General features: G+C 39.4%; 1 protein-coding gene across 4 annotated transcripts in view; it reads right to left on the bottom strand.

Annotated features, from left to right (window-relative positions):
• tmem131l (transmembrane 131 like) overlaps window positions 1–26,375 on the bottom strand; it is a 162,818-nt gene that overhangs the window by 66,365 nt on the left and 70,078 nt on the right. For all 4 annotated transcript variants that reach the window (XM_043700124.1, XM_043700133.1, XM_043700138.1 and 1 more), the window contains 9 exons: window positions 17,610–17,687; window positions 15,263–15,416; window positions 14,852–14,910; window positions 14,351–14,459; window positions 13,923–14,025; window positions 11,067–11,208; window positions 7,703–7,873; window positions 2,674–2,734; window positions 1,509–1,626 (listed from right to left, as the gene is read on the bottom strand). In XM_043700124.1, the coding sequence (XP_043556059.1) occupies window positions 1,509–1,626; window positions 2,674–2,734; window positions 7,703–7,873; window positions 11,067–11,208; window positions 13,923–14,025; window positions 14,351–14,459; window positions 14,852–14,910; window positions 15,263–15,416; window positions 17,610–17,687 (995 nt within the window). The remainder of the gene's footprint in view (window positions 1–1,508; window positions 1,627–2,673; window positions 2,735–7,702; window positions 7,874–11,066; window positions 11,209–13,922; window positions 14,026–14,350; window positions 14,460–14,851; window positions 14,911–15,262; window positions 15,417–17,609; window positions 17,688–26,375) is intronic.

Below are 26,375 nucleotides of genomic sequence, written 5' to 3'. Positions count from 1 at the left end.
GAGTCAGATGAGAAGTCAGGAGGGGATTTAACAAACTCAAATGTCCTATGAACAAAAGAAAATCAAACTCTTGGCAATCAATTAAAATCTGGGCACTAGCCTTGATTTCTAAGAAGTTAATACTAATCAAAACAGATTGCAAGCTCACATCTGTAATTGGACACATTATTGATCAGAATGACTACTCTGTAGTCTTCATAGAAAAATAGACATATTCCCTACAAACAAGATGAGCAAAGGTCAAATGCAGGAGGAGGGGCATTTTCTGCAGGTTCCATAATTCAGCCAGCAGGTGGCGACATAATCATATTGAAAATCATATGGTGATTTCAATTAAACTTTTATAATTAGTTTCTTTGGGATATAAAAATAAATTTTATAATAGTACCAGAAGCTCAGAAATAAATTCAGAAGTGTCATTCCAATATTTAGATAAACTACAAAAGTAATTTGTATCCAATCATCCAAACCCAACAACTGAACTATTTGTACTATAAACCATTGTTGAGAGTGTGGTGCTGGAAATGCACAGCCGGTCAGGCAGCATCCGAAGAGCAGGAGAATCAACGTTTCGGACAAAAGCCCTTCATCGTTTCTAAATTCTCCTGCTCCTCGGATGCTGTTCGACCTGCTGTGCTTTTCCAGCACCACGCTCTATACTCTGAGCTTCAGGATCTGCAGTCGTCACTTTCTCTTACTATAAATCATTCCCAGGTATACATTATTCTTCACTCAGATTTATTTGTTAACAGTAAGGTGATGGTGCTTGCTGCTGCCCTCAAAGAAAGCTGATGGAGCATTCTCTGCAATCTCCTTTCCTTACATCAATTTGTTCTGGTGCCAAACCAAGGGAATCTCGAGCCATACAGAAACAGTACTACCATTATACAGGGAATGCAGCCAATCAAGTCTTGGATTTTCATAGGCAATAAATTACTTCACAGAAGGCAATGATGTTTTCACTTTTAATTACATTTTACAAATACCTAAATTACGGATTAAGATAAAAGTTGAAATTCAAATTTTCTTCAGAAATATTAATTATGTGAATTATCATGGAGCTTTGTTTTTAATATTAGTTGTCCCCGGGATTCCCAATTGCCATGAAGGCAGTCAATAAATCTACAATTACCTTTTCCAGTACAGTAAGGCTGTTAATTGTAATTATGGTTGTAGTATTCATTATAAATTATAATTCTAATTGTGATTGTAGGATCCAATATAAATGCAATTACACCTCATCTGCAAAACATGCAATATTTCTAAGCATTTTTACAGTAAGACCAATAGCATAAATAGGCATGTTCTCATCATTTTTTAATTGACTGCATTTCTGTACACAACAATCTGTGAAGAAGCACGAACTTTGGGAAGTTAACTGCGTATGTGTAGACGCCAGAAATTGCTGTTAATTTCGATGATGGCAAGTGCCAATAGTTTTGCAATCACGAGCACTGCAAATTTCAGGCCTTCGTATTATTAAACCACCGTTCATCTGTTAGGTTTACCTCTTTGCTCTTTTCTCTGTCATTTGTTGCCACTTGTGTCGTAAATCCAAACCTAGCTCAGAATCCACTTTCCAGGACAAGAATCCAAGAGAAAGACTGTTATGCCAGTGCACAGCAGCTGAAAGACACAGATGACATCAAGAGGTACCATGGCTGAAAATACCAGATAAAACTTTAACGTGGTTCTAATAGAACAATTTGGGGGAATTTGCTATTAGCACTAAAACCTTTTAAAAATGCCCATTATCTTGATATAGAACTACTATTTTCTAAATCAGAAGGCAAAATAAATTTGGCAGCTGACAGGAAAACAGCCTAAAGTCTACTTTGTCAACATATACTTAAAATTTACTCAAGTTGATTATGCAAATATACAGATGAGGAAGAGGTGCTGCCTGTACTTGTGCAGAATACATTCTGGTTGACCATCTATAGCTGTAGGTCAGATGCATTGCCTAAGTTTTACTACATTAATTTCATGCACAAATGTTGTTTAAAAATCAAAATCCAATTTCAGACATAAGCTTACAAACATCTATTACTGCTCTCAAATATCCACACTCAAGCTGATTTTCCAATGAGTACATAATGCTCATTTTACAAAAGCACTAATATCAAAGCCACCCAAGCAAAGTCACGATAATTAAACAAAATCATTAAACCAAGTTTTTTTTGCATTTGTAAAATGGTTTCAAGTAGTACAATAAACCAAGACTGAGTGTCTAAATCTCCCCAACTTCTCCAGATTCCCCAATGCATTTCAAGGAACTGGCTTTTGACTGGCTATTTTCCCCTTTAATTCCACTACAAAGCCACTGCAATTTGCATTTCACTGTAACCTGTTGGCTGAACATCACAACTGACTGAAAGGATAAAATTAAACTGTAGTAGTAAGTCACCACTGCTTCAGTGTACTATTGGTCTGCAATCTGGATCATCTGCTGGAAGACACAACCTGCTTGAAGATCCAGAAGAAAATGCAGGCAGGTCTGGCCTGATCTGCCCCTAACTGTACTGCTTTGAACAGAAGTGGAAAATGAGGATAGTAATATTGTACAGGGGAACAGGCCAGCAAAATAGAATTTTGTCAATGACCTAAACAAATCACACTCATTAAAATCAATATAAATACACAACAGAAATATGTGCATCATTCTCTTCTTACCTTCTGTTCCTAGATAGCAGTATACACCGCACTGCAGAATGGAATCAGAATACATATTCCCCTGTACAGAAAAAGCTATTTTAGTGGATTGCACTCCCAGGGAAAACAAAACAAGGTAAAGAATGTGCTTTATCTAAAATTATTTACAATCATGTGGTGTGCCATGATTTCACTTCTAGTGCCCCTTCTGCAGTATTAGAGAATGCAGAAAAGGTGGTTAAAACTCACTTATATATACACACACACACACACACTTATGATCAGATGACATAATACCTGAGGAGAATAATGTACATTAGAAAAAAGGCAAAAGGTGAGATTTCCAAATCATTAGCAGCACTTCAAATGCAGAACATGGTGCGCCGTAAAGGACATCTAACTTCCGACAGCTGGAATCAGTGGCACTAATCCTCTGCAGTGCCAGAGTGGCATAGTTGAGACAGAGAAACATCAAAAATTGGAGGTGTAGACCATTCAGCCCTTTGAGGCTGTTCCACCATTCAATATGACCATAGCTGATCACAACTCAATACTCTGTTCCTGCTTTTGTCCCCGTTGGTAGCAAGTCAGAAGGTTGAGATTCAAGCCTTAATCCAGGACCTGAGCACCAAAGTCTAGATGGGCACTCCAGGACTACTATGATGCGCATTTCATTAACACAAATTCACTGTAATGTGATTGTCAAGTTGGGGACACTGTTTCTTAAACACATACTTTTAAAGTGTGTGTTGACTGCAACATCATTAAAGTGCAATTTTTCTACAAAATGGGGATGCATAAGAATGGAGGGAGAGTTTCACTAGGGTCTTTGAATGATACATTAAACCAAGGTCCACATCAGGGCACAGTGGTAGATGTGATCTATATGGACTTCAGTAAGATGTTTGACAAGGTTCCCCATGGGAGACTGAACTGGAGGTATAGTGGACAGCAAAGAGGGTTACCTCAGATTACAACAGGATCTGGACCAGATGGGCCAATGGGCTGAAAAGTGGCAGATGGAGTTTAATTCCGATAAATGTGAGGTGCTGCATTTTGGGAAAGCAAATCTTAGCAGGACTTATACACATAATGGTAAGGTCCAAAGGAGTGTTGCTGAACAAAGAGACCTTGGAGTGCAGGTTCATAGCTCCTTGAAAGTGGAATCACAGGTAAATAGGATAGTGAAGGCGGCGTTTGGTATGCTTTCTTTTATTCGGCAGAGTATTGAGTACAGGAGTTGGGAGGTCATGTTGTGGCTGTACAGGATATTGGTTAGGCCACTGTTGGAGTATTGCGTGCAATTCTGGTCTCCTTCCTATCGGAAACTTGAAAAAGATTCAGAAAAGATTTACAAGGATGTTGCCAGTGTTGGAGGATTTGAGCTATAGGGACAGGCTGAACAGGCTGGGGCTGTTTTCCCTGTAGCATCGGAGGCTGAGGGGTGACCTTATAGAGATTTACAAAATTATGAGGGGCATGGTTAGGGTAAATAGACAAAAGCGTTTTCCCTGGGGTGGGGGGAGTCCCGAACTAGAGGGCATAGGTTTAGGGCGAGAGGGGAAAGATAGAAGAGACCTAAGGGGCAACATTTTCACAGAGGATGGTACGGGTATGGAATGAGCTGCCAGAAGGAGTGGTGGAGGCTGGTACAACTGCAACATTTAAGAGGCTTTTGGATGGGTGTATGAATAGGAATGGTTTGGAGGGATATGGGCTGGGGTGCTGGCAGGTGGGACTAGATTGGGTTGGGATATCTGGTCGACATGGATGGGTTGGACTGAAAGGTCTGGTTCCATGCTGTACATCTCTATTACTCTATCAACACCATATTGCACTATTTAGAAGAACAGCAGGCAAATTATCCCTGGTGTGTTGAGCAATGCATCTCTCAACTCATATTAAAATAGACTATTTATAATAATCACAGGGCTAATGTACCTTAGTTTAAAGGAAGGCTGCAAGGAGAAACCGTGGAACTATAGACCCAGTAGTCTGACTTCAGTAGTGGGTAAATTGCTGGAGGTGATTTTAAAAGATAGGATTTATGGGCATGTAAAGAGAGAAAAATTGATTAGGGATAGTCAGCATGGTTTTGTGCAAGGAAAATCATATCTCAAAACTTGATTTAGTTTTTTTTTGAGGAAATTAGCGGAAAGATTGAGGATGTCAGAGCAGTAGACATTGTTTACATGAATTTTAGTAAAGCCATCAAGGAGGTTCCGCATGGTAGACTAATTAGCAAAGCTAGGTCACATGGGATTCAGGGTGAGCTTGCCAATTGCTTACACAATTAGCTGACCAGCAGGAGACAAAGTGAGGTGGTGGAGCATTAATTTTACAACTGAGAGCCTGTGACCAGTGGTGTTCCACAGGTTCTGGATCCTCTTTTGTTTGTTACTTTTATAAATGATTCAGATGAGAATATAGAAGGCATGGTTAGTGAGTTTGAGGACGACACCAAAATTAGAGGCATAGTACACAGTGAAGGCTTTCTAAAATTACAAAGGGGTTTTGATCAAATGGCAGATGGAGTTCAATCTGGATAAATGCCAGGTAATGCATTTTGGTACAATAAACAGGGTAGGACTCATACAATTAATGGTAAGGCCTTGGGTAGTGCTGTACAGGAGAGGGACCTAGGGGTTCAGGTACATAATCCTTTAAAGTTTACATTGCACGTAGGTTCATTAAAAGGGTGTTTAGTACACTTGCTTTCAGTCCTTTCAGTATGGGACATGGGAGGTCATGTTGAGATTACACTGGATACTGGTGAAGCCTGTTCTGGAATACTGTGTCCAGTTCTGGTCACCCAGTTATAGGAAGGATATTATTAGCTGGACAGAATTCAGAAGAGATTTACCAAGAAGTTGTTGGGTATGAGAGGTTTGGATAAGCTGGGACCTCTCTGATTGAAGTGTAGGAGGTTGAGAAATGACCTTATAGAACTTTATAAAATCGTAAGGGTTTAGACAGGGTTAATAGCAGTTGTCGTTTCCATAGAATGGGCGTTTTCAAGACTGGGAGCACATTTTTAATGTGGGAGGAGAGAGATTTAAAAAAAGACATGAGGGACAAATATTTTGCACAGAGGGTGGTTCATATTTGGAATGAACTTCCTAAGGAAGTGGTGGATGTGGGCACAATTATAACATTTAGAAGATGTTTGGATAAGTACATGAATGGGAAAAGTTTGGAGGGATATGGGCCAAGAGCAGGCAGGTGGGACGAGATTAGTTTGGGATTATGGACTGGATGGTCTGAAGGGTGTTTTTCCATGCTGTATGACTCTATAATTGTTTATATGAACTTGCAGTGCTCAAATTAGTGGCCAACTTCTTGAAATATAACAGCAACTACAGAGGTATAAAAATATTTTGGATATTTGCGATTGGGAAAGCCACTGTGTAAATGCAAGTGTGTGTCTTCTTTCTTATCCAAATCAGAGAACTGTGGATTTAAATTCACTTTTCAAATGTGACCCAGGCTTAAAACTTCAGGGTTGCACTGAGAAAAATGCTGCAATACCCAGGATGCCAAGCTTTCTTTCCAATCTGTTCTAGTGAATATAAGGAATCCATGGCACATTGGCTGAACTCCTACTCAACAATTACATGATCAATTCTTAGTCCTTACCTATACCAGGTGAACTATCATTTATATTGCTGCTGCTTGTAGGATTTTGCTACATGCAACATAGCTGAATTTGTTGAATAACAGTGAGCACACTTCAGAAAGCAATTCATTGACTGTGAAGTGCTTTGAGATATTGGAGAACGGAATGAGGCTAAGTGGTAGTTTCTTTTACAGGAGTAGTCAGGAGAAATGAGGTGCAATATTAACCAGTGATGTCTGAATGATACAAAGCAGATAAAGAAACTTAAAACTTTAAACACTCAAAAATAAATGACGTAGGCCAAATAATAAAATGGGAGGCCAATTCATGATCTGTGATAAAGAGAGTTAACAGGGTAAGGGGAGGGGTAATAATTGCAACACATTATTACAATACATCCCAACCAATCCAACCTTGAAGCATTCAGGTGAAGTCAGTTCCACTCTAGTAACTCTCCTTTTCAGAACTCAAGAGTGCTCACATCTCGAAATATGGGATCACTGAATTTAAATTAGTGTTTTCTTTTGTTTTCTTTCAATTAACCTTAAGTCAGCAGTTGTGATGCAGTTCATTGATTTTCAAATGCTCAGCTCAGCATGACTGTTTTCCAATGGTTCTCATTATTATGGCTTAAGCAATTAAAACTAAAATCAAGAAATGCACCATCTACCAATTTTACTCCTAAGAAACATGTTATGATTTAGTACTTTCATCTTTTAAAAATAATGCAGCAGCATTTATTTCAGTTATGCAAGTTCTGACAAAGTCAAATATTCAAACAGGCACTCAAAAAAGTTTTTTTTATATAGAGACTTGCAGCAAGTGTTGCAGATGTCTCTTGTACTACATATTTTATTTCCTCCATATCAAACACTATTTTCTAACATAAAATGATGACTTTTCTTTTAGATCAAGGATGTTGGTATGAGAACAGGGCATATTTTTCAACATAGACACTGAATGCCTATCTCCAGCTTCACTGGATACCTGAGCTCTTAACTGCAACACACAGATCCCTATCCACTCATACCTCAGTTAGCTCCGATCTGCAAAGAAAACAATCACACTGTATGCTCAAGATCTTTTAATTTTCTAAAAGGAGCTTGCCTAGGACAACTGACAACACATTAATTTAGCAGTTTTGTGTTATTAATTCATTCCCAAGTGCTTTGTGTAATTAGTTTTTTTATATCCAAGCATACGACGAAAGTTTAAAAAATGTGTTCATTCATTTGAATGATGTGTTTTGAACAAAATGTTAAATGCAAAAATATTAAGTAGTGGTGCATTACTTTCCAGGAAATACTTCAAAATAAAAGCTTTGCAAATTTAGATTTAAAATGTTTTTATAGGTGATAAAATATGTAATGTAGCAGCAGACAAATTTCAATTCTGATTAAATGATTTATAGATGGAGGGATACTGAATATTTACCTGCATACGAAGCAAGCAGAGATGCAAAGGGAGCTTGAGCACTAACCCTGACCCAATTACAATTGTCAGGTGCGTGTTTAAGGTTCTAGGTGTTTTCCAAGCTTTAAACTGTAGTGACAAGATGTGCCAGCAACCTGGTATGAGCGTCACTGGACCAGTAAAATTAAGAATCTGAAAAGAAATTAAACAGTTGATGAGCTGACAGCAATCCAATCACCTTTCATACCACTAGCCTGACATCATGACCTTGAATATTATTTTGGTGACTTTATTTTCCAAAAAAACTAACTCCATCTGTCTGCTTCCTTTAAAAAATTTCTTTTAATACTTTCCTTAAAATGCCATAACCTAGAAACTGTTCTGAGCAGTCCTGATTTGAAGGTGTTGGTATTGGACTGGGGTGTACAAATTTAAAAACCAAACACCAGGTTATAGTCCAACAGGTATAATTGGAAGCACTAGCTTTACGGAGCACTGCTCCTTCATCAGGTGGTTGTGGAGTACACAATTGTAAGACACAATTTATAGCAAAAGTTAACCTGAGATTGTAACTTTTAAACAAAAGTTTTGTGATTTACATATGAAAGTGAAACCATCATGGGTCATTCTAACAAATGAGAGACTTAACAAACAATCAAGGTATTTTTCAATGTATAATTTCAGTTACATCACACTGTAAACTTTTGCTATAAATTCTGTGTCTTACAATTGTGTCCTCCACAACCCCCTGATGAAGGAGCGGCGCTCCATAAAGCTAGTACTTCCAATTAAACCTGTTGGACTATAACCTTGTGTTGTGTGATGATTTTTAACTTTGTTCTGAGCAGTATTCGGACTAATGTCACAATATGGCAGATAGGTGTGCACATTTCTGGTCAGGTGTATATCACCTGTCATTGAGCAAGGATTGTGTCTTTTAGCCAATCCTAAACAATTAAAACCTTTACCTATACAAAATAAAGCTGCAGTACTCATTTGAATCTCCTGCCCCCTCATTGTTTTAGGCAAACTGTTCTTGCTACAGGGAACAAGGCTTCAAAATCTCCTGATTAACCCAGTTCAGTAAGTTGAGTCAATTACTTCATGAAGGAGCTGATAGGATGAGTTCCCCTCATAATCAAGGGATAAAAGGGATCTTCCATCCTATCAGATTCCAGATATGAAGAACCATCTCCAGCATGATGACGCTGCCACCCCCACACCAAATCTTCCCTTCCGTTTCCATATCAGCATTCCACAGAACAGTTCCCTCCTGAACACCCAATTCACTTCTCAAGCTCTCCTCTACATTAGGGAGAGAAAATGTAAATTACAGTAATTAATTTAACAAACATCTCTGTTCAATCCACAAGTGTAAATGCAATTCCGCTCTCCCTCCTATAGGATGTTGTGAAGTTTGATTTGGAGGTGCCGTTGTTGGACTGGGGTGTACAATGTTAAAAATAAAACAGCCAGTTATAGTCCAACAGGTTTATTCAGAAGCACTCTGTGTCGATACGTGCAACCTTCTTGATGCTCCGGCACTTTGAGCCGGCAGTTAGTCCAAATAAATTTGTTGGACTATAACCGTGTTGTTGAGAGTTCTAACTGTGAAACTTGAAAGGGTTCAGAAAAGATTTACAAGGATGTTGCCAGGGTTGGAGGATTTGAGCTATAGGGAGAGGCTGAATATGGTGGGGCTGTTTTCCCTGGAGCTTTGGAGGCCAAGGGGTGACCTTATAAGGGTTTATAAATCATGACAGGCATGAATAGGATAAACAGACAAGATCTTTTCGCTGGGTTGGGAGTCCAGAACTAGAGGGCAAAAAATTAGGTGAGAGGGGGAAGATTTAAAAGGGATTTAAGGGGCAGCTTTTTCATGCAGAGGGTAGTGCATGTATGGAATTAATTGTCAGAGGAAGTGGTGGAGGATAGTACAATTACAACATTTAAAAGACCTCTGGATGGGTATATGAATAGGAAGGGTTTGGAGGGATATGGGCCGGTTGCTGGCAAACTGGACTAGATTAATTTAGAGTATCTGGTCGGCATGAACAATTTGGTCTGAAGGGTCTGTTTTTGTGCTGTACATCTCTATGACTCTTTGCAACTTCAAGTTTCAGGTCACTGTTCTAATTCTCCACCTTGATCCTACATTGACATTTCCATCCTGGTTTGCTGGTACGGTGCAACACAAGCTGGAAAAACAGTACCTCATCTTTCTATCAGATGCTTACATGGAGTTTAACAATTTCAGATCATAAATTCTCATCCCATTTTGTTATTCTTGTGTATTTTCTTGTTTTCCTTTGATCTTAGACAGCAGGTTTTGGTGATGATTCTGTTCTTTCAGATGCCAGGACACAAGGGGAGAATGAAGCCAGGTAAGTGATGGAATGTTTAGGGTTAGTCAAAGCAGATGGAAGAGCAGGTATCAGGTCCAAGGGCAGAAGGAATTGGTGAGTGTAAAGATCAGATTAGACTAGATACCCTAGTGTGGAAACAGGCGCTTTGGCCCAACAAGTCCTCACCGACCCTCTGAAGAGTAACCCATCCAGATGCATTCCTCCACCCTATATTTCCCCCTGACTAATGCATCTAGCACTATGGGCAATTTACCGTGGCTAATTCACCTGAGCTGCACATCTTTGGACTGTGGAAGGAAACCAGAGCACCTGGAGGAAACCCACAGAGACAGTCGCCCAAGGCAGGAATCGAACCCGGGTCCCTGGTGCAGTGAGGCAGCAATGCTAACCACTGAGCCACCATACTGCAACTGGGGTGTCAGCTTAATAGTTACTCAAGAGTTTGACTAGGATTTTAATAATCTAACATTTCCTAAGTAGGTGATGAGCACTAGAGCGCTCACAATTCTCCAATTTAAATGATTATTTTCAGAGGGTTTTAGATACAGGGCAATAGAATCAATGCTCCAAGTAATTCCTTTAGAGTCCAAACTGTCCAGTTTCCACAGGGTCCCGATGCACAACTGCAAAAATGATCGTCTGGTTATCAACTCTGCTTCATTTTTCCATAGAAGCTGCCAGACCTGCTGAGTACTTCTAGCATTTTCTGTTTTACTGAAGATTCCCAATATTTTGCCTTTTCTTTAATAAAAAGGGAGCCTCGGATCTCACCATCCAGGTGTGAGGAATGTACGCAAGTAAAAACTTACACACTATTTTTGAATCCTTTCACTTGAATTCTAGCTAGATTCTACAGGTGGTAAATTGTAGATTCAATATACAGTAGTTTAAACAGCATATCTGCTCAGCACCAAAGCTTGGTGACCTTAGTCTGAAGAACAATACAACTATCTTCACATCAAATACATTTTGGTATCTTCAGTACGTCAAAGAAATCCAAAAATAAAAAGCAACTTTACTGTTAACAGATGTGAGACTTCTTCAGGTATAGAAACATTCCTTATCAAGATTTTGAACTTGAAGTAATTTGTAAACCAGACTGTCCAGAATTCATGTCCTGCCCTGACTTGAAATGAGCTTGAAGAGTCATGTTCCATATTGCTATATGAGAGAGAGAGAAAAAGGTAGGCAAATGTCAGGACAGAATTTTACAACTCAGCACATTAGACTGCTCTGAACATTGTGGATTTTTTTGGAAAATTATTCATTAATTCTCAAAAAGCAAAGTGGGAATATTTTCTGCTTCTGCCACTTTCTGGCAGGACCACATGTATTATCCATCTCTTAATTTAAAAATCTTTTTAGGCTACCATGTTCTTTGTACATATTGTGATGACATTTAATTTATGTTGTCTAGTCACTGATTTATCAACTAGTATATACAGTTTGTTTTCTAATTTTTATCTCAATACATTCATGACATTCAATATACATGAGGTAAAAACAATGACTGCAGATGCTGGAAACCAGATTCTGGATCAGTGGTGCTGGAAGAGCACAGCAATTCAGGCAGCATCCGAGGACAGGCAAAATCGACGTTTCGGGCAAAAGCCCTTCATTTTATTCCTGATGAAGGGCTTTTGCCCGAAACGTCGATTTTGCCTGTCCTCGGATGCTGCCTGAATTGCTGTGCTCTTCCAGCACCACTGATCCAGAATTCAATATACATGTCCAGTCCAAGTCATACAGCATGAAAACAGACACTTCAGTCCAACCAGTCTGCCCTAACCGTGTTCCCTAACTAAGTTAGTCCCACCTGCCTATGCTTGGCCCATATCCCTCCAAAACTTTGCTATCAATCAACTTATCCAAAATATCTTTTAAACATTGTAACTGTACCAGCACCCACCACTTGCTCTGGCAATTCATTTCACATACTAGCCACTCTGTTTTAAAAAAGTTGCCCCTCATGTCATTTTTAAATCTCTCTCCTCTAACCTTAAAAATATGCCCCCTTGCTTTGAACTCCCCCACCCGAGGGAAAAGACCCTGGTCATTCACCTCATCGATACCCCTCATGAGTTTATGTCAATAAGGTCAACCCTCAACCTGCTATGCTCCAGTGAAAAAAAGTCCCAATCTATCCAGCCTATTTTTATATCTCAAGCCCTCTATTTTGGGCAACATCCTGGTAAATCTTTTCTGAATGCTCTCCTTTTTAATAATATCCTTCAGATAACGAGACCAGAACTGCACACAGTACGCCAAAAAAGGCCTCAATGTCCTGTACAACCTCAACATGACATCCCAACTCCTGAAATAAATTTGGTGTAATTTGAGTTAAGGTGGAATTAGATAAATTTTTTTAAAAAGTCAATTGAGCCAAAGGCTATGGAGGACACAAATGTTGGGCTGAAATCTCAACCAGGTTAAATATGATTACAGAACAACCTCAATTATCCAAACGAGGCAGACGGAATGTATTCTATTTGGATAACTGGTGGTTCAGAAAACGAATAATGTTTTTACAGGACCTCGCGATCTTGTTCAGACAAATGATGTTCAAATAACAGAGTTTGTTCCTTATATTGAATGGCAGAACAGACTCATGAGTGAATGGCCTAGTCCAGTTCCTATGGGTGCAATCTCATTATTTTGTCAAAGTGTAAAGGCAGGCATGGGAGGTGGCAACTAACAAAATAAGATAACGCACTTGATTTCAGGCCATTCAGTTCAGTAAGAGGTGACAGATGAATACGGGCAAGTGAACAGTCCTTTACATAGGCATCCGAAGTCAACAGAAGCTGCTAATCAAATAGAAGGCAGCAATGTCTAGCTCCTTGGCAAGGCTAGGTAAAGCAAAGATCATCTGCTCTGTGGATTCAACAACAAAGCAGCAACTGATTTTTATCAGTGTGCCGCAGAGCAGGTGTAGGAGAAAGGGGCTTTCAAGTCAAGGATAAAAGGGTGGTCCTCCTTGCCCATTGTCCATGCCTCCAACTGGCTTCAGCTTGGGGTAATTGCAGATTCCCCATGATCAAGCAGGCAGTCACCCAGGTTTCCGAGTCAAGAAACTGACGAACTTGCCTACCTGCAGAGGAGGAAAATGGTTAGGGAGGTGGGGAATGGAGATCCTTGAAAATGGCCAGTTGAGAATGCCCCCAGTGGACCTTTTCACCTAGAATTTTACTGGATTGGCAAGAATTCAGACAATGCTGCCAATTACTTTCCCTTCCCCGCACCTTCAGAGGAGAGCAACTCACCCTATACTCCTACTAGGAAGGTTACACAAATACAAGTAGCTTTTATCATTTGTGTTAATCGCTGGTTAGGTGCAGGCAACACTGCAGATGATATTGGGATATGGCCAAGGAAATTGGGATTTCCAAATCTGCACAGCATTTAAAAAATGCAGAGTAAAGAAACATAAATCATTGAATCAATCAATCAATACATAAACATTTGGATTCTTCTCAAAATACAGTAATTGTAAATTAATACTAACTAATGATTTTCAGACTTAAAGTGAAAAAGATCTCAGCAAAGTGACCCAAAGAGACCCTTTGTTCAATGGGTTTTTGAAGGGAAAGCATAGTTGGCAAATTCATCCTGCTCCTCAGACACCCCCCCCTTTAAAAATTAGTTCCACCCACTTTAAAAATTAATATAAAAGGGTTAACAGATTGATCTGACATCTAAGGAATTATTCAGACAACAAGCCTGTGAATCCAAAGTATCACTCCACAAATATCATGTTTTACCAAATGAACAAAAATTTTAAAAAAGCTTTAGTTTTCAAAATCTAACCATTTAGTGCATTACAAAAATAAATATAGGAGATTTAAACACTCCAGACCACCTCATGGTGAACTCACCTTTCTATTAGCTGCAGTGCAGGAAATGTTTTTGTTATTAAACTGCCATTTATTACATGCGTCACTTCACCTGAACAGTTTCCCATATCATCAGGCATAGCAGCTGTTGGAAAATAAAATGAAAATATTCTTCTACACTATCCAAAGTTTACATTCTGCATTTATACAGAACTCTGTTAGAACTCAATAAAACATATCAACACATTACAAAACATGCCATGCCTCAAGTAGCACTTTAAAAAGTTTAGAAAACCTTCAAGTTGTGTGTAAGAGTTATGCTTTGTGATTGAGGACTCTGTAGCATTAAGCTAAAATTTGCCAGATTGAACTTCAGTCCCAATAAAGATTTGGAAGCACACAGATTTCCTTGACTAATAAATTACATTTAATCATCATTTCAATTACCACCTAAGCATTAAATTACCTACCTTTGCAAATAATAGAAGCAACCCTCGTCAAATTGGTCACAGATGTTTCCAGGAGTATTGGCTCAAACTCAACAGTAATTGTGCTTGCCCTTGGCAGAAAATGAACATCCTGTGAAGGATTAACAAAACAATGTCAATTTAAGAGTAGTACTTGGCAGGTATTGTCTGTAAAGAAAGTAAACCAATGAAAATGATTTACCAAAATTAAATAAATTCAGAAGGTAACTGACATAATTGTTATTAGGCACAGGTACAATACTGTATCAGTACAGAGTTAAAACTTTTAGCAAGTGATTTTATCATGATTGGGACAGACAGTAACAAATATCTTTGATTATAGTGAAGAGAAAAATGGCAGCAAAACAGAATTGGCCTTTTGTTTCTATAACGCTTGTACAAAACTCAAAATTAACTCCTTCTTTGCACACTATACAGATCATTAACATGAACCACAGATTGAAGTTCAGATAATACAAAATGATAAATATTTAAAAGTCATACCTTAATATACAAAATATTGTTCCCTGAATGCAAGAAGTACACCAAATTTATTTGTTCACCTGTAAAATAGGAATTTAGTAACTGCAAAGGCAGTTAAAAATACTGATATTTTCAGAAGCATCTGTGAAACAATTAAGTACTTTGTTTTTGCCATGCATTCACTGCTAGAAAAGTAATGAAAATTCAAAAAGCTGAAATGCACCTCAAGCAAGTAACGGTTAAAGCTTTCCCCAAATCTTGATAGTAGTAGTATAAAATTTTTTACATTAATATTCACTTAGAATCACCATTGTATATTTTCTCTGCCAAAAATCACATTACCGGAAGGAAATCTCCCACTTCTGCAGATAAAATATATAAAACATGCCACTGGGAAGGAGCAGATAAAACCGGTGAGATGTATAAACTTACCTGAGGTACCTTCTTTGTGAACTGGTAAATAAAGTACAAACATGTTTTCTAATAAATAGCTCTTTACTCTTTCAAATTCTTTGTAGCACTCTCCCATGTGGAGAGAGATGTCGACATATAGTATAAGCTTTTCATTCCTCAACAAGCAATGTTTCTGTAACAAATAATGAAGGATTAAATCAGTGAAAAGTAACCTGTGACTTCCAAATACCAAACCAGAAAGATCGATTATTTTTAAGGGTAAAAGAGACCAGTTCAGGAGTTAGTATCACATTCAAAACATACAGCTTTAATATTCGGTGGATTAGTATTATTTCAAAGCAACTTAGCCTTAAAATTGTAAACCCTCCTTGAAGAAACCGGTGATTTGGGGTTTAACAGAATTCACACAATTTACACAACAATTTCAGGTATGAGCATTGGGGTCAGAGTTTGGTGCAAACTGGGCAACCATCAAACATAGCAGAACAATATTAACATTCCAAAACTAATGTTTCTTAACTTGCATAAGTTCATGCAATGCAAGCTAAAGTGTATATATTCTCAGTTACCCCCTTTTTCCAGTTTGGTATTTGCCTAACTTGAATCCTTTCTGAAAGCCATATTCATGCCCATCGTTTCTGTGGTATGATTTTATGTGCCCCCACTCTACTCACTGCATCCAGCTGCCAGTGGTGAATGGCACTGGCTGTAAACTAGGCAAGTTACATTACTGTGGCAGGGGTGACGTACTAGGCTTTCGCCAGGAAGAAAATTGTAAACCATAATATACCCTGTGTTGCAAGAGAAAGGTAATCCACTTTGGTGGACAGTGGAAACTCAGGATTTCTCAATACATGCAATGGGTCAAAAGGACAAAAATTTCTCATTCATTATCACTTTCTGAACTTGAAGTTTAGAATGCATTTCAGTAAAGTAATGTCTCAGGACAAAAAGAAACATCCTAAAACTTTATGTTAGTTAATGTATTGTTGCTCTATTAAATTCTCCTCTTACTTTTTATTTTAAATGAATTACCACTTTCCCAAATAGTAACATGTTTCTCTGGCATTGTTTTAAGTATTTTTCTGCTCCAAACAATGTATCCACTGGGGCAATTCTTCTTGTCATGTTCATGACTGACTAGTATTTTAGTACACAGTTAATATTTGAAAACAATATTACAATAAATAAAATTAAATGCATTGCTACACAATGCCCTGCAGTCAGAAAATGAAGCATTGCCATTTTCCAAACTTGTCAGGACAAGTACATTCTTAATTGAAAATGTGCTATAGAATCTTTTATATCCTCCTGAATTCTATGCCTCCATTTGAAGCACATCAACTCCAGCATGACCACAGCGATGCACTGTAACATGGAGGCTATGGGAAAGAAAAGGGAGGAACATGATGGCAAAAGAGTAATATCACTAGATCAGTACTCCAGTGACACAGGCAAATTCCCTGGGGAGAAAGTTCAAAGTTATGAGAACATACGTTCAATGAATAAATTTGGAATGTAAAATTAGACTTCGTAACTCTAACCACAAAACTGTCAATTGTTACTAAGACCCATCTGTTTCACCAATGTCCTTCAGGAATAGAAATCTGCCATCCTGACTAGTCTACCCTACATTAGAGTCCTGACCCACAAAAATGCGATTGACTGTTGTCTGCCTTTGAAATGGCCACTCAATTCAAAGGCTATAAGGGATGGAAACAAATACTGGCCTTATCAGTGACACACATCATGGAAAGTATAATAAAGAAAAAAAATTGTCAGCCAAGATAATGTGCTTACATGCTAAACTAAAAATATTACAATCTCAGGTAAGTGTTAAATAGCACTACAGGATGACAGATAAATGAAGAGAGAAGTTTAAAAGTAAATGGTTCAGAGACTCTATTCATTATCCTTTGCAACATGACCTGTCACTTTAAACATCCAGGATTGAATTAAACAAACTTAGTGACGAAGCTTACAAAAACCAAAGAAATGCAAATGCTGGAAATCAGAAATCAAAAATGGAAATTGCTGGAAAAACTCCGCAGGTCCAGTAACATCTGTGGAGGAAAAGCAGAATTATCTGATACCAAAACAGAAATTACTGGATTCTGCTTTCTCTCCACAGATTGAGCTTTTCCAGCAACTTTGTTTTTGTCAATGATCAAACTAATGAGATAATATAAAATATAAAAGATGCAATTTAAATGTAATCTTGAGAAATTAACTGCAGAATTTCACCATGGAGATCAATTTTGTTCTGTTGATTAATGCATCTTTCTATCCAATCCAAAATCCCACAGCACGATTCAGAATAAAACACACGACGCATGTACCTGAAAAAAGAGAGGGCTTTGCTTACCTGGAAATCTTTGTAGCTCTGTAAAGGTAGAGTAAGTTCAAAACTCAGTTCTGAGAGTGTGCAATTTGATTTTTTTTCCTAGATGACCACAGACAAATGAGAAATGAAAATCTTCAATGCAAACTTAATGACAGCAAATTTACAGTAAATACTTTTGACAAAGCCAATGGATTCAATTTTGCATTTGCTTTCATTGCTGACCTCTGCTAAAGATTTCTTACTCACTCATGAATGCCGGCATTGCTGACTAGGCCAGCAGTTATCTCCCATCACCATTATTCCAATATATTCTGAGAGGGTAATAAGACAGGACGGGTGTGGGTGGGGGGTGTGGCTGGTTCGACATTGTATTCAAGACAATTCTCCAGATTCAGGTTCAACAGAATTTTACAGTCATGGAAAAAACCATTGCTAGATCTGGTTTCAGGAAATGAGGTACGTGAAGTGAAACAAATGTCAGTAAAGGAACATTAAGGCTTCAGTGATGATAGCATCAAAAGGTTTCAATAAGTTCTGGAAAAGAATAATCGAGTGAAAATTTTAGACTGGAGAGTAAATGTTTTTAGCAGGATAGAGCAAGTCTGTCCCAGATAGGCTGCAATCAAATTAGCAGGAAAAACAGTAACTGAACACTTTTAAAAGACATGACAGCATGTGTATAATCCCACGTAGGGAAAAGGTGGAACATGCTAGGCCAGAGTTCCTAGATGATGAAATAAAGATGGGACAGAAAAAATGAAAGAGATGTGCATTACAGATGTCATGATGATAATACAACTGAGGCAGAATATAGGAAATTGAGAGTTGGAAGTGAAAGAGGAAACCAGCAAATATGCAAAGAGAATGGCAACTGATATAAAAGAGAATCCAAAAGTAGAAAGATGTGGGTATGACTCTTAATGAATATTTTATAAAAGTTTTGACCAAAGAGGGGGCAATGAAGGCACTGTAATCGAAGAAGTGTGTGAAATATTGAATGTGATAAACATGGGGAGTGAGTAAGTTTTGATGGGACTTGCAACTTGAAAGTGAATAAGTCACCAGGACTGGATATCTCAGGATGTTATAAGAAACCAGGGAGGAAATGGCAAAGATCATTGCTTTCCAATCTTCACTGGATGCAGGTATACTGCAGGAGAATTGCAGCACTCTACATATTATACCTCTGATTCAAGATAAAAGCTGTAGACCAAACAATTATAGGCCTCCAATGCTTTCATTGACTGATGTACAAGATCACCTAGATCTCATTGTACTGCCCCTTTACCTAACTTGACTCCATTTAGGTAGTAATCTGCCTTCCTGTTCTTGCCACCAAAGTGGATAACCACACATTTATCCACATTAAACTGCATCTGCCATGCATCCGTCCACTCACCTAGCCTGTCCAGGTCACCCTGTATTCTCCTAACATCCTCCTCACATTTCACTCTGCCACCCAGCTTTGTCTCATCAGCAAATTTGCTAATATCACTTTTAATACCTTCATTAATGTACATTGTAAAAAGCTGCGGTCCCAGCACTGATCCCTACGGCACACCACTGGTCACCGCCTGCCATTCCAAAAGGGAGCCGTTTATTACTACTCTTTGTTTCCTGTCAGCCAACCAATTTTCAATCCATGTCAGTATTTTGCTCACTAACCTCCTATGTGGGACTTTATCAAAGGCTTTCTGAAAGTCCAGGTACACATCTACTGGATCTCCCTTGTCCATCTTCAGAGTTACATCATCAAAAAAATTCCAGAAGATTAGTCAAGCATGATTTCCCCTTCATAAATCCCTGCTGACTCTGACTGATCCTTTTACTACTATCCAGATGTGTCGTAATTTCATCCTTTATAATTGACTCCAGCATTTTTCCCACCACTAAGGTCAGACTAACTGGTCTATAATTCTGTTTTCTCTCTCCCTCCTTTCTTAAAAACTGGGACAACATTAGCCACCCTCCAATCCACAGGAACTGATCCTGAATCTATAGAACATTGGAAAATGATCACCAACGCATCCACGATTTCTAGAGCCACCTCCTTCAGTACCCTGAGATGTAGACCATCAGGTCCCGGGGACTTATCAGCCTTCAGACCTAACAGTTTCTCCAACAACATTTCCTGCCTAATATAAATTCCCTTCAGTTCAGGTCCTTCAGCCACTATTACATCTGGGAGATTGCTTGTGTCTTACCCAGTGAAGACAGATCTAAAGTACCAATTCAACTCTTCTGCCATTTCTTTGTTTCCCGTAATAAATTCACCGGTTTCTGTCTTCAAGGGCCCAATTTTAGTCTTAACCTTTTTTTTTCCCTTTCACATACCTAAAAAAGCCTTTTCTGTCCACCTTTATATTTTTGGCCAGTTTACCTTTTTATCTTATTTCTTTTTGCATATTTCCCTTTTTAGTTATCCTTTGCTCTTTAAAAGCTTCCCAGTCCTCCAATTTCCCACTCACCTTTGCTATGTTATACTTTTTCCCTTTTGTCTTTATATGGTCCTTAACTTCCCTCGTCAGCCACGACCACCTCTGCCTCCTCTTAGGATCTTTCTTCCTCTTTGGAATGAACTGATCCTGCATCATACCCCCAAATACCTGCCATTGTTCCTCCACTGCCATCCCGGCTAGGGTATTGCACCATTGAACTTTGGCCAGCTCCACCCTCATAGCTCCACAGTTCCCCTTATTCAACTGAAATATTGTCACTTCCAATTCTACCCTCTCCCTTTCAAACTGCAGATTAAAGCTTATTGTATTGTGGTCACTACCTCCTATTGGCTCCTTTACCTCGAGGTCCCTGATCAAATCCGGTTCGTTGCACAACACCAGATCCAGAGTTGCTTTCTCCCTGGTAGGCTCCAGCACAAGCTGTTCTAAGAATCCATCTCGGAGGCACTCCACAAACTCCCTTTCTTGGGGTCCAATACCATCCTTATTCTCCCAGTCTACCTGCATGTTGAAATCCCCCATAACAACTGTAGTTATATCTTTGCTCCAGGCCAATTTCAGCTCCTTATTCAACTTACACACTACATCCAGGCTACTGTTTGGGGGCCTGTAGATAACTCCCGTTAGGGTCTTTCTATCCTTAGAATTTCTCAGCTCTATCCATACTGACTCTACATCCCCTGATTCAAGGGACTGAATATCATTCCTTACTAACAGGGCCACCCCCCTCTGCCAGTCAGTCTGTCCTTACAATATCACATATAGCCTTTAATATTCATTTCCCAGGCCCTGTCCACCTGAAGCCACGTTACAGTTATCCCCGCAACATCGTAACTGCCAATTTCCAAATGAGCCTCAAGCTCATCTACCTTATTTCTAATGCTTCGTGCATTCATATATAATATTTTTAATTTGTTACTGCCCTCACCCTTCCTATCAATCCCTATTTCACTTGACCTTACGGCATGATCCTTTGAGTTTTCTGCTCCATTGATTCCGTTGTCTTTCTTCACTGCTCTTGTCCTAACTTTCCCTTTAACTTCCAGTTTGTCCCCTCCCCCCTGCTATTTAGTTTAAATGTAGCTGTGTTGGAGTGGCAAACCTACCTGCCAGAATGCTGGTCCCCCACCTATTAAGGTGCAACCCATCCCCTCTTGTATAATTTATCCTTATCGCTAAACATACCCCAGTGATCCAAGAATTTAAATCCTTGCTTCCTCCACCAGTTCCCCAGCCACACATTCAAGTCCATTATCTCCCTGTTCCTGTCCTCTCCAATCCGAGGAACTGGAAGTTGCACATCAGATGTTTAAAGACATAAAAAGTCCATGGGAGTATAACAAGCTAGATACAATATTGGCTCAGTAGCAGGAAACAAAGGACGAACAAAGAGGAAACAGTGTAACATTGAGTCCACTAATCCTTCTTCAGAACTGGACAATAATTGCTGCCAAATCTGCTGACCTTTTCCAGTAATTTCTGTTTTGTTAATAATTATTGATAGCTGTTTTTGTTTTCAATAGAATTCTACAGGGCTCAGTACTAGGTTGCCTGCTTTGTGGAGTGTGTTAATGTTTTGAACTTCAACATTGGGGGCATGATCAAGGTCTGCAGATGACAAAAATTGGTTGAGAGATTTGTAGTCAAGAGGGAAGTTGGAAAATGCAGCAATATAAAAATGGACTGGTTAGGTGGGCAGTAAAGTGGCAAATAGAATTCAAACCAGAGAAGTGTGAGGTATTGTATTTGGAAGATTAAACAAGACAATGGAATACACAATAAATAGGAAGATACGTAGAGGAAGTGTGGGTCCTTGGACTGCAAGTTCACAGAACCCTAAAGGTAGCAGAACAGTTTGTTAAGGTGGCACATGGAATACTTTCCTTTATCAGACAAGTCACAGGATACAACAGCACAGGACTTACATTGAAGTTACATAAAATATTTATTGGATCACAGCATGTGTACTGCTGACAGTTTTGGTCATCTCATTAGAAGTGTAATCACACTGTAGAGGGTGCAGAGGAGATATAAAAGGATATCGCCAGGACTGCAAAATTGCAACTATGAGGAAAGACTGGACAGGCTGGGGTTGCTTTTCTTCTAACAGAGGAAATTGAGGCGAGAGTGGATTCTGTTCAAAGTTGAGAAAGGCCAGGATAACGCATGGGAAAGATAGATTTCCCTGAATGGGATATAAAGTAGAAGGGACTGAATGTTTGCATTTTTAAGTCTAAAGGCTCATTTTGCACAAATCAAATTTTATTTCTAGTTAGCATTTAATTGAAACCTACAGTTTAACCTGTAGTTCCCAGCCTTAAGCAAGATACACAAGGTCTTCAATCAAAGGACAGACAGATTAATAAAACACCAGCTGAAATTAGATCCTCATTAACTGACTGAGCTAGACTCTTCTCTTGGCACATAAAACTAAACAATTCAGTGCAACTTAGCACTTAGGCGACTTAAAACACAGAGTGCTAGAGTTAGGTGGTTGAGTGAGAGGGGAAGGAGGGAAAGAGGTTTTCTTTTATTTTTCCCAAACATTTTGAGCCTCAGACATTTATTCATATGCTGAAACAGGTAAATAAGCTAGTTATTTTCTGAGTGTCTGTTAAGTGAGTGATGTCTAATCTATTTCTAAAGATCGAAATAGTATAACAACTGGTGGAAAGGCCCATGAATAATATAAAAACATTAAGTATATAAGATTGAAATAAAGTGGAGCTCCTGAAAAACACATGAAGGATGGCAATACAGGTGATGTGTCACAGGTGCAGCATATGGGAGTTCCTGGATGACAGTTGGGTCCAGCAACATGTCTGCAGTAAGAGCTGAAACTCACGCAGTTGCGGTTCACAGTTAAATTGGAGACTGACCTACACAGACTTCAACACAACATGGAAGGGGCAAGAGTTATCTGGATACTTTGTACTCTGAAACATTCACACCTCTTATAGCTTGGTTGTCAAATATGGTCAGTGTTCAGGTGTTCAAAGACAGAGACAGGAAAAAGGAGGTGGTCCTGCATAGTTAGTGTGAGGAGCTAGGCATTAAATCAAGTTGCAGATCTTTGGATTATAAACCTAAACCATGTGCATAATGCAAATCAGGTTAGAAAGACATGCGTGGCTCAAAGACTGCTCTGGGAGGAGTGGGCTCCAGCTCGTGGAGCACTGGCACACATTGGGAAAAGCAGGAACTTACAGATGGGCTGCTGTCCACCTGAATTGTGCTGGGGCTGCATTTTTGCAACCCTACAACTAGGAAAGTAGTCAGGATATTCAACTGAATAGTGGGGGCAAGGGATCAAATTTAGGAAAATGTAGTAAATCAAAGGATAAAGTCAAGGTAACAGGGAAAGGATTTAATATACAAAATGAAATACTGCAACAGGAAGGGATAGTGAAAGAAGAACAAATTGGAGAATTAACCAACTCATAATATTAGAATTCAAAGAGAAGGATAAAACTAAAGGTTTTGTATCTGAATGCATATAGAATTCAAAACAAAACAGACAAACAAAGCATAAATGGAAATGAGTACATACAATCTGGTAACCACTACACAGAGACATGGCTGAAGCTTGACATGAATAAGGTCTTAATCTTCAAGGGTACAGGATATTTAGAAAGAATAGGAAGCTAGGAAAGCATGTGGGGGGGGGGGGGTTGGCAGGGGTTCCGTTAGTTAGTGATGGTATTAGCACAATAAAGGGGGATGGCCTCAGTTGAGGAATCCAGAATATGAAACCAGTTTAGGTAGAAATAAGAAAATGATAAAGGCATGGAGTGTTTTATCGGGGTGGGATGCAGCCACATCCCCATGCCCAACAATATCGACCACAAGATAGGGTAAGCATGAAGAGGTGGAAATAATAATGTGAGCTTGTCAGAAAAGCACATCAATAATTGTGGGAGATTTTAATCTAAATATAGACTGAAAAAGTCAGATGGGCAAAGGTAGACCAGATGAAGAGTTCATAAAATCTTTTCAGGATAGCTTCTTAGAACATTATTTTCTGAAGATAACCAGACAGCAGGCAATACTAGACTTACACAATGAGTGTGAATAAATGATCACACAGTGAAGGCACCCCGAGGAGGCAGTGGATATAACATGACTGTATTTTATATTTAGTCTGAGGAACTGTGATGGGCTCCAAGACTACTTTATAACATTTTAAAAAGGCGAATTACGAAGGCATTTGTGGTCAAGTGGAAATGCAACAGATAGGATCAAATTAAAGGAAGCAGCATATCATTGTGCAGTGTTGGCAGGTCAGAGGATCAGATATCATCATAGAATCCCTAGAGCCTGGAAGGAGGCCATTCAGCCCATCGAGTCTATACTAACCCTCCAATGAGCATCACACCCAGAATCAACCCCATTCCTATAACCCTGCATTTCCCATTGCTAATTCACCTTGCCTACATATCCCAGGACACATTTAGCATGGCCAATCCACCTAATCTGCATATCTTTGGGCTGTGGGAGGAAACCCTTGCAGACATAGGGAAAACATGCAAATGCCACAGAGACAGTTACCCGAGGGTGTAATCAAATCCAGGTCCCTGGTGCTGAGGCAGCAGTGTTAACCACTGAGCCACTATGCTGTTTTTATATTAAAAGAAACAAAAAAATGGCTAAAATACTAATTAGAAACTAACCACTACAGTATGCGAGAAGGCTCAGCAGAAATACAAGTACACGCAGTAAGAGGTTTTATAAATATTTAAATAAAAAGTTAATAGTGAGCATCGGAACAGAAAGGGAAATCGAAGAATTAATAAAGGAAAATAAGGAAATGACAGATGGATTGAAATGATTATCTATAATGAAGATCAATGTAGATTAGATTAGATTACAGTGTGGAAACAGGCCCTTCGGCCCAACAAGTCCACATCGACACACCGAAGCGAAACCCACCCATACCCCTACATTTACCCCTTACCTAACACTACAGGCAATTTAGTATGGCCAATTCACCTGACCCTGCACATCTTTGGACTGTGGGAGGAAACCGGAGCACCCGGAGGAAACCCACGCAGACACGGGGAGAACGTGCAAACTCCACACAGTCAGTCGCCTGAGGCGGGAATTGAACCCTGGTCTCTGGCGCTGTGAGGCAGCAGTGCTAACCACTGTGCCACCGTGCCGCCCACCAGTGAATTTTTGTAGTGCATCTTGTAGATAGAAACACTGCTGTTACTGAGCACCAGTGCTGGAGGGAGTGGATGCCAATGGATGTGGTGCCAATCAAGTGTGCTGTTTTTTCCTGTATGGTGTCAAGCTGTGTTATTGGAATGTTATTGGAGCTGCACCCATCCAGGAAAGTGGGGAGTATTCCATCACCCTGCTAAATTGTACTATGTAGATATTTTGGGGAAATCAGGTGGTGAGTTAATTGCCACAGTATTCTTAGCCTCTGACCTGCTCTTGTAGCTATTGTGTTTATGTGGTGAGGCCAGTTGAGTTTCTAGTCAATGGTAATTCCAAGGATATTGATAGTGGGAGATTTAGGGATGACAAGGGGTGGTGATTAGATTGTCTCTTATTGGAAACGGACATTATCTGGCATTTGTGTGGCATGCTTGTTACTTCACTTGTCAGTCCAAGCCTGGTGAATTCCTGATAAAGGGCTTTTGCCTGAAACGTCCATTTTCCTGCTCCTCGGATGCTGCCTGACCTGCAGCACTTTTCCAGCACCACACTCTCGACTCTGATCTCCAGCATCTGCAGGCCTCACTTTCTCCAAGCCTGGATATTGTCCAGACTTGTAGCAAAGAACAAAGAAAATTTACAGCCAAGGAACAGGCCCTTCGGCCCTCCAAGCCTGTGCCGATCCAAATGTACTGTCTAAACCTGCCTGTCAATTCCTAAGCATCTGTATCCCTCTGCTCCCCACCTACTCATGCATCTGTCCAGATGCATTTTAAATGAATCTACCGTGCCTGCCTCTACCACCTTTGCTGGCAAAGTGTTCCAGAAGCCCTCCACCCTCTGTGTGAAGTACTTGCAGTGTGTATCCCCCCTTAAACTTTCTACCCCTCACCTTGAAAGCGTGACCTCTCATTATTGAATCCTTAACCCTGGGAAAAAGCTTTTATCTATCCACCCTGTCTATACCCTTCATGGTTTTGTAAACCTCAATCAGGTCGCCCTCAATTTCCTTTTTTCTAATGAAAACAAACCTAACCTACTCAACCTCTCTTCATAGATAGCACCTTCTATACCAGGCAACATCCTCAAACTTTCTCTGCACTCTCTCCAAAGCGTCCACATCCTTTTGGTAATGTGGTGACCAGAACTGTACACAGTATTCTAA

Source organism: Chiloscyllium plagiosum, chromosome 1 (genome assembly GCF_004010195.1).
Source record: "Chiloscyllium plagiosum isolate BGI_BamShark_2017 chromosome 1, ASM401019v2, whole genome shotgun sequence".
Classification (NCBI taxonomy): domain Eukaryota; kingdom Metazoa; phylum Chordata; class Chondrichthyes; order Orectolobiformes; family Hemiscylliidae; genus Chiloscyllium; species Chiloscyllium plagiosum.
The sequence above is the reverse complement of the archived record's forward strand: the minus strand, read 5'-3'. Positions and strand labels throughout refer to the sequence as shown.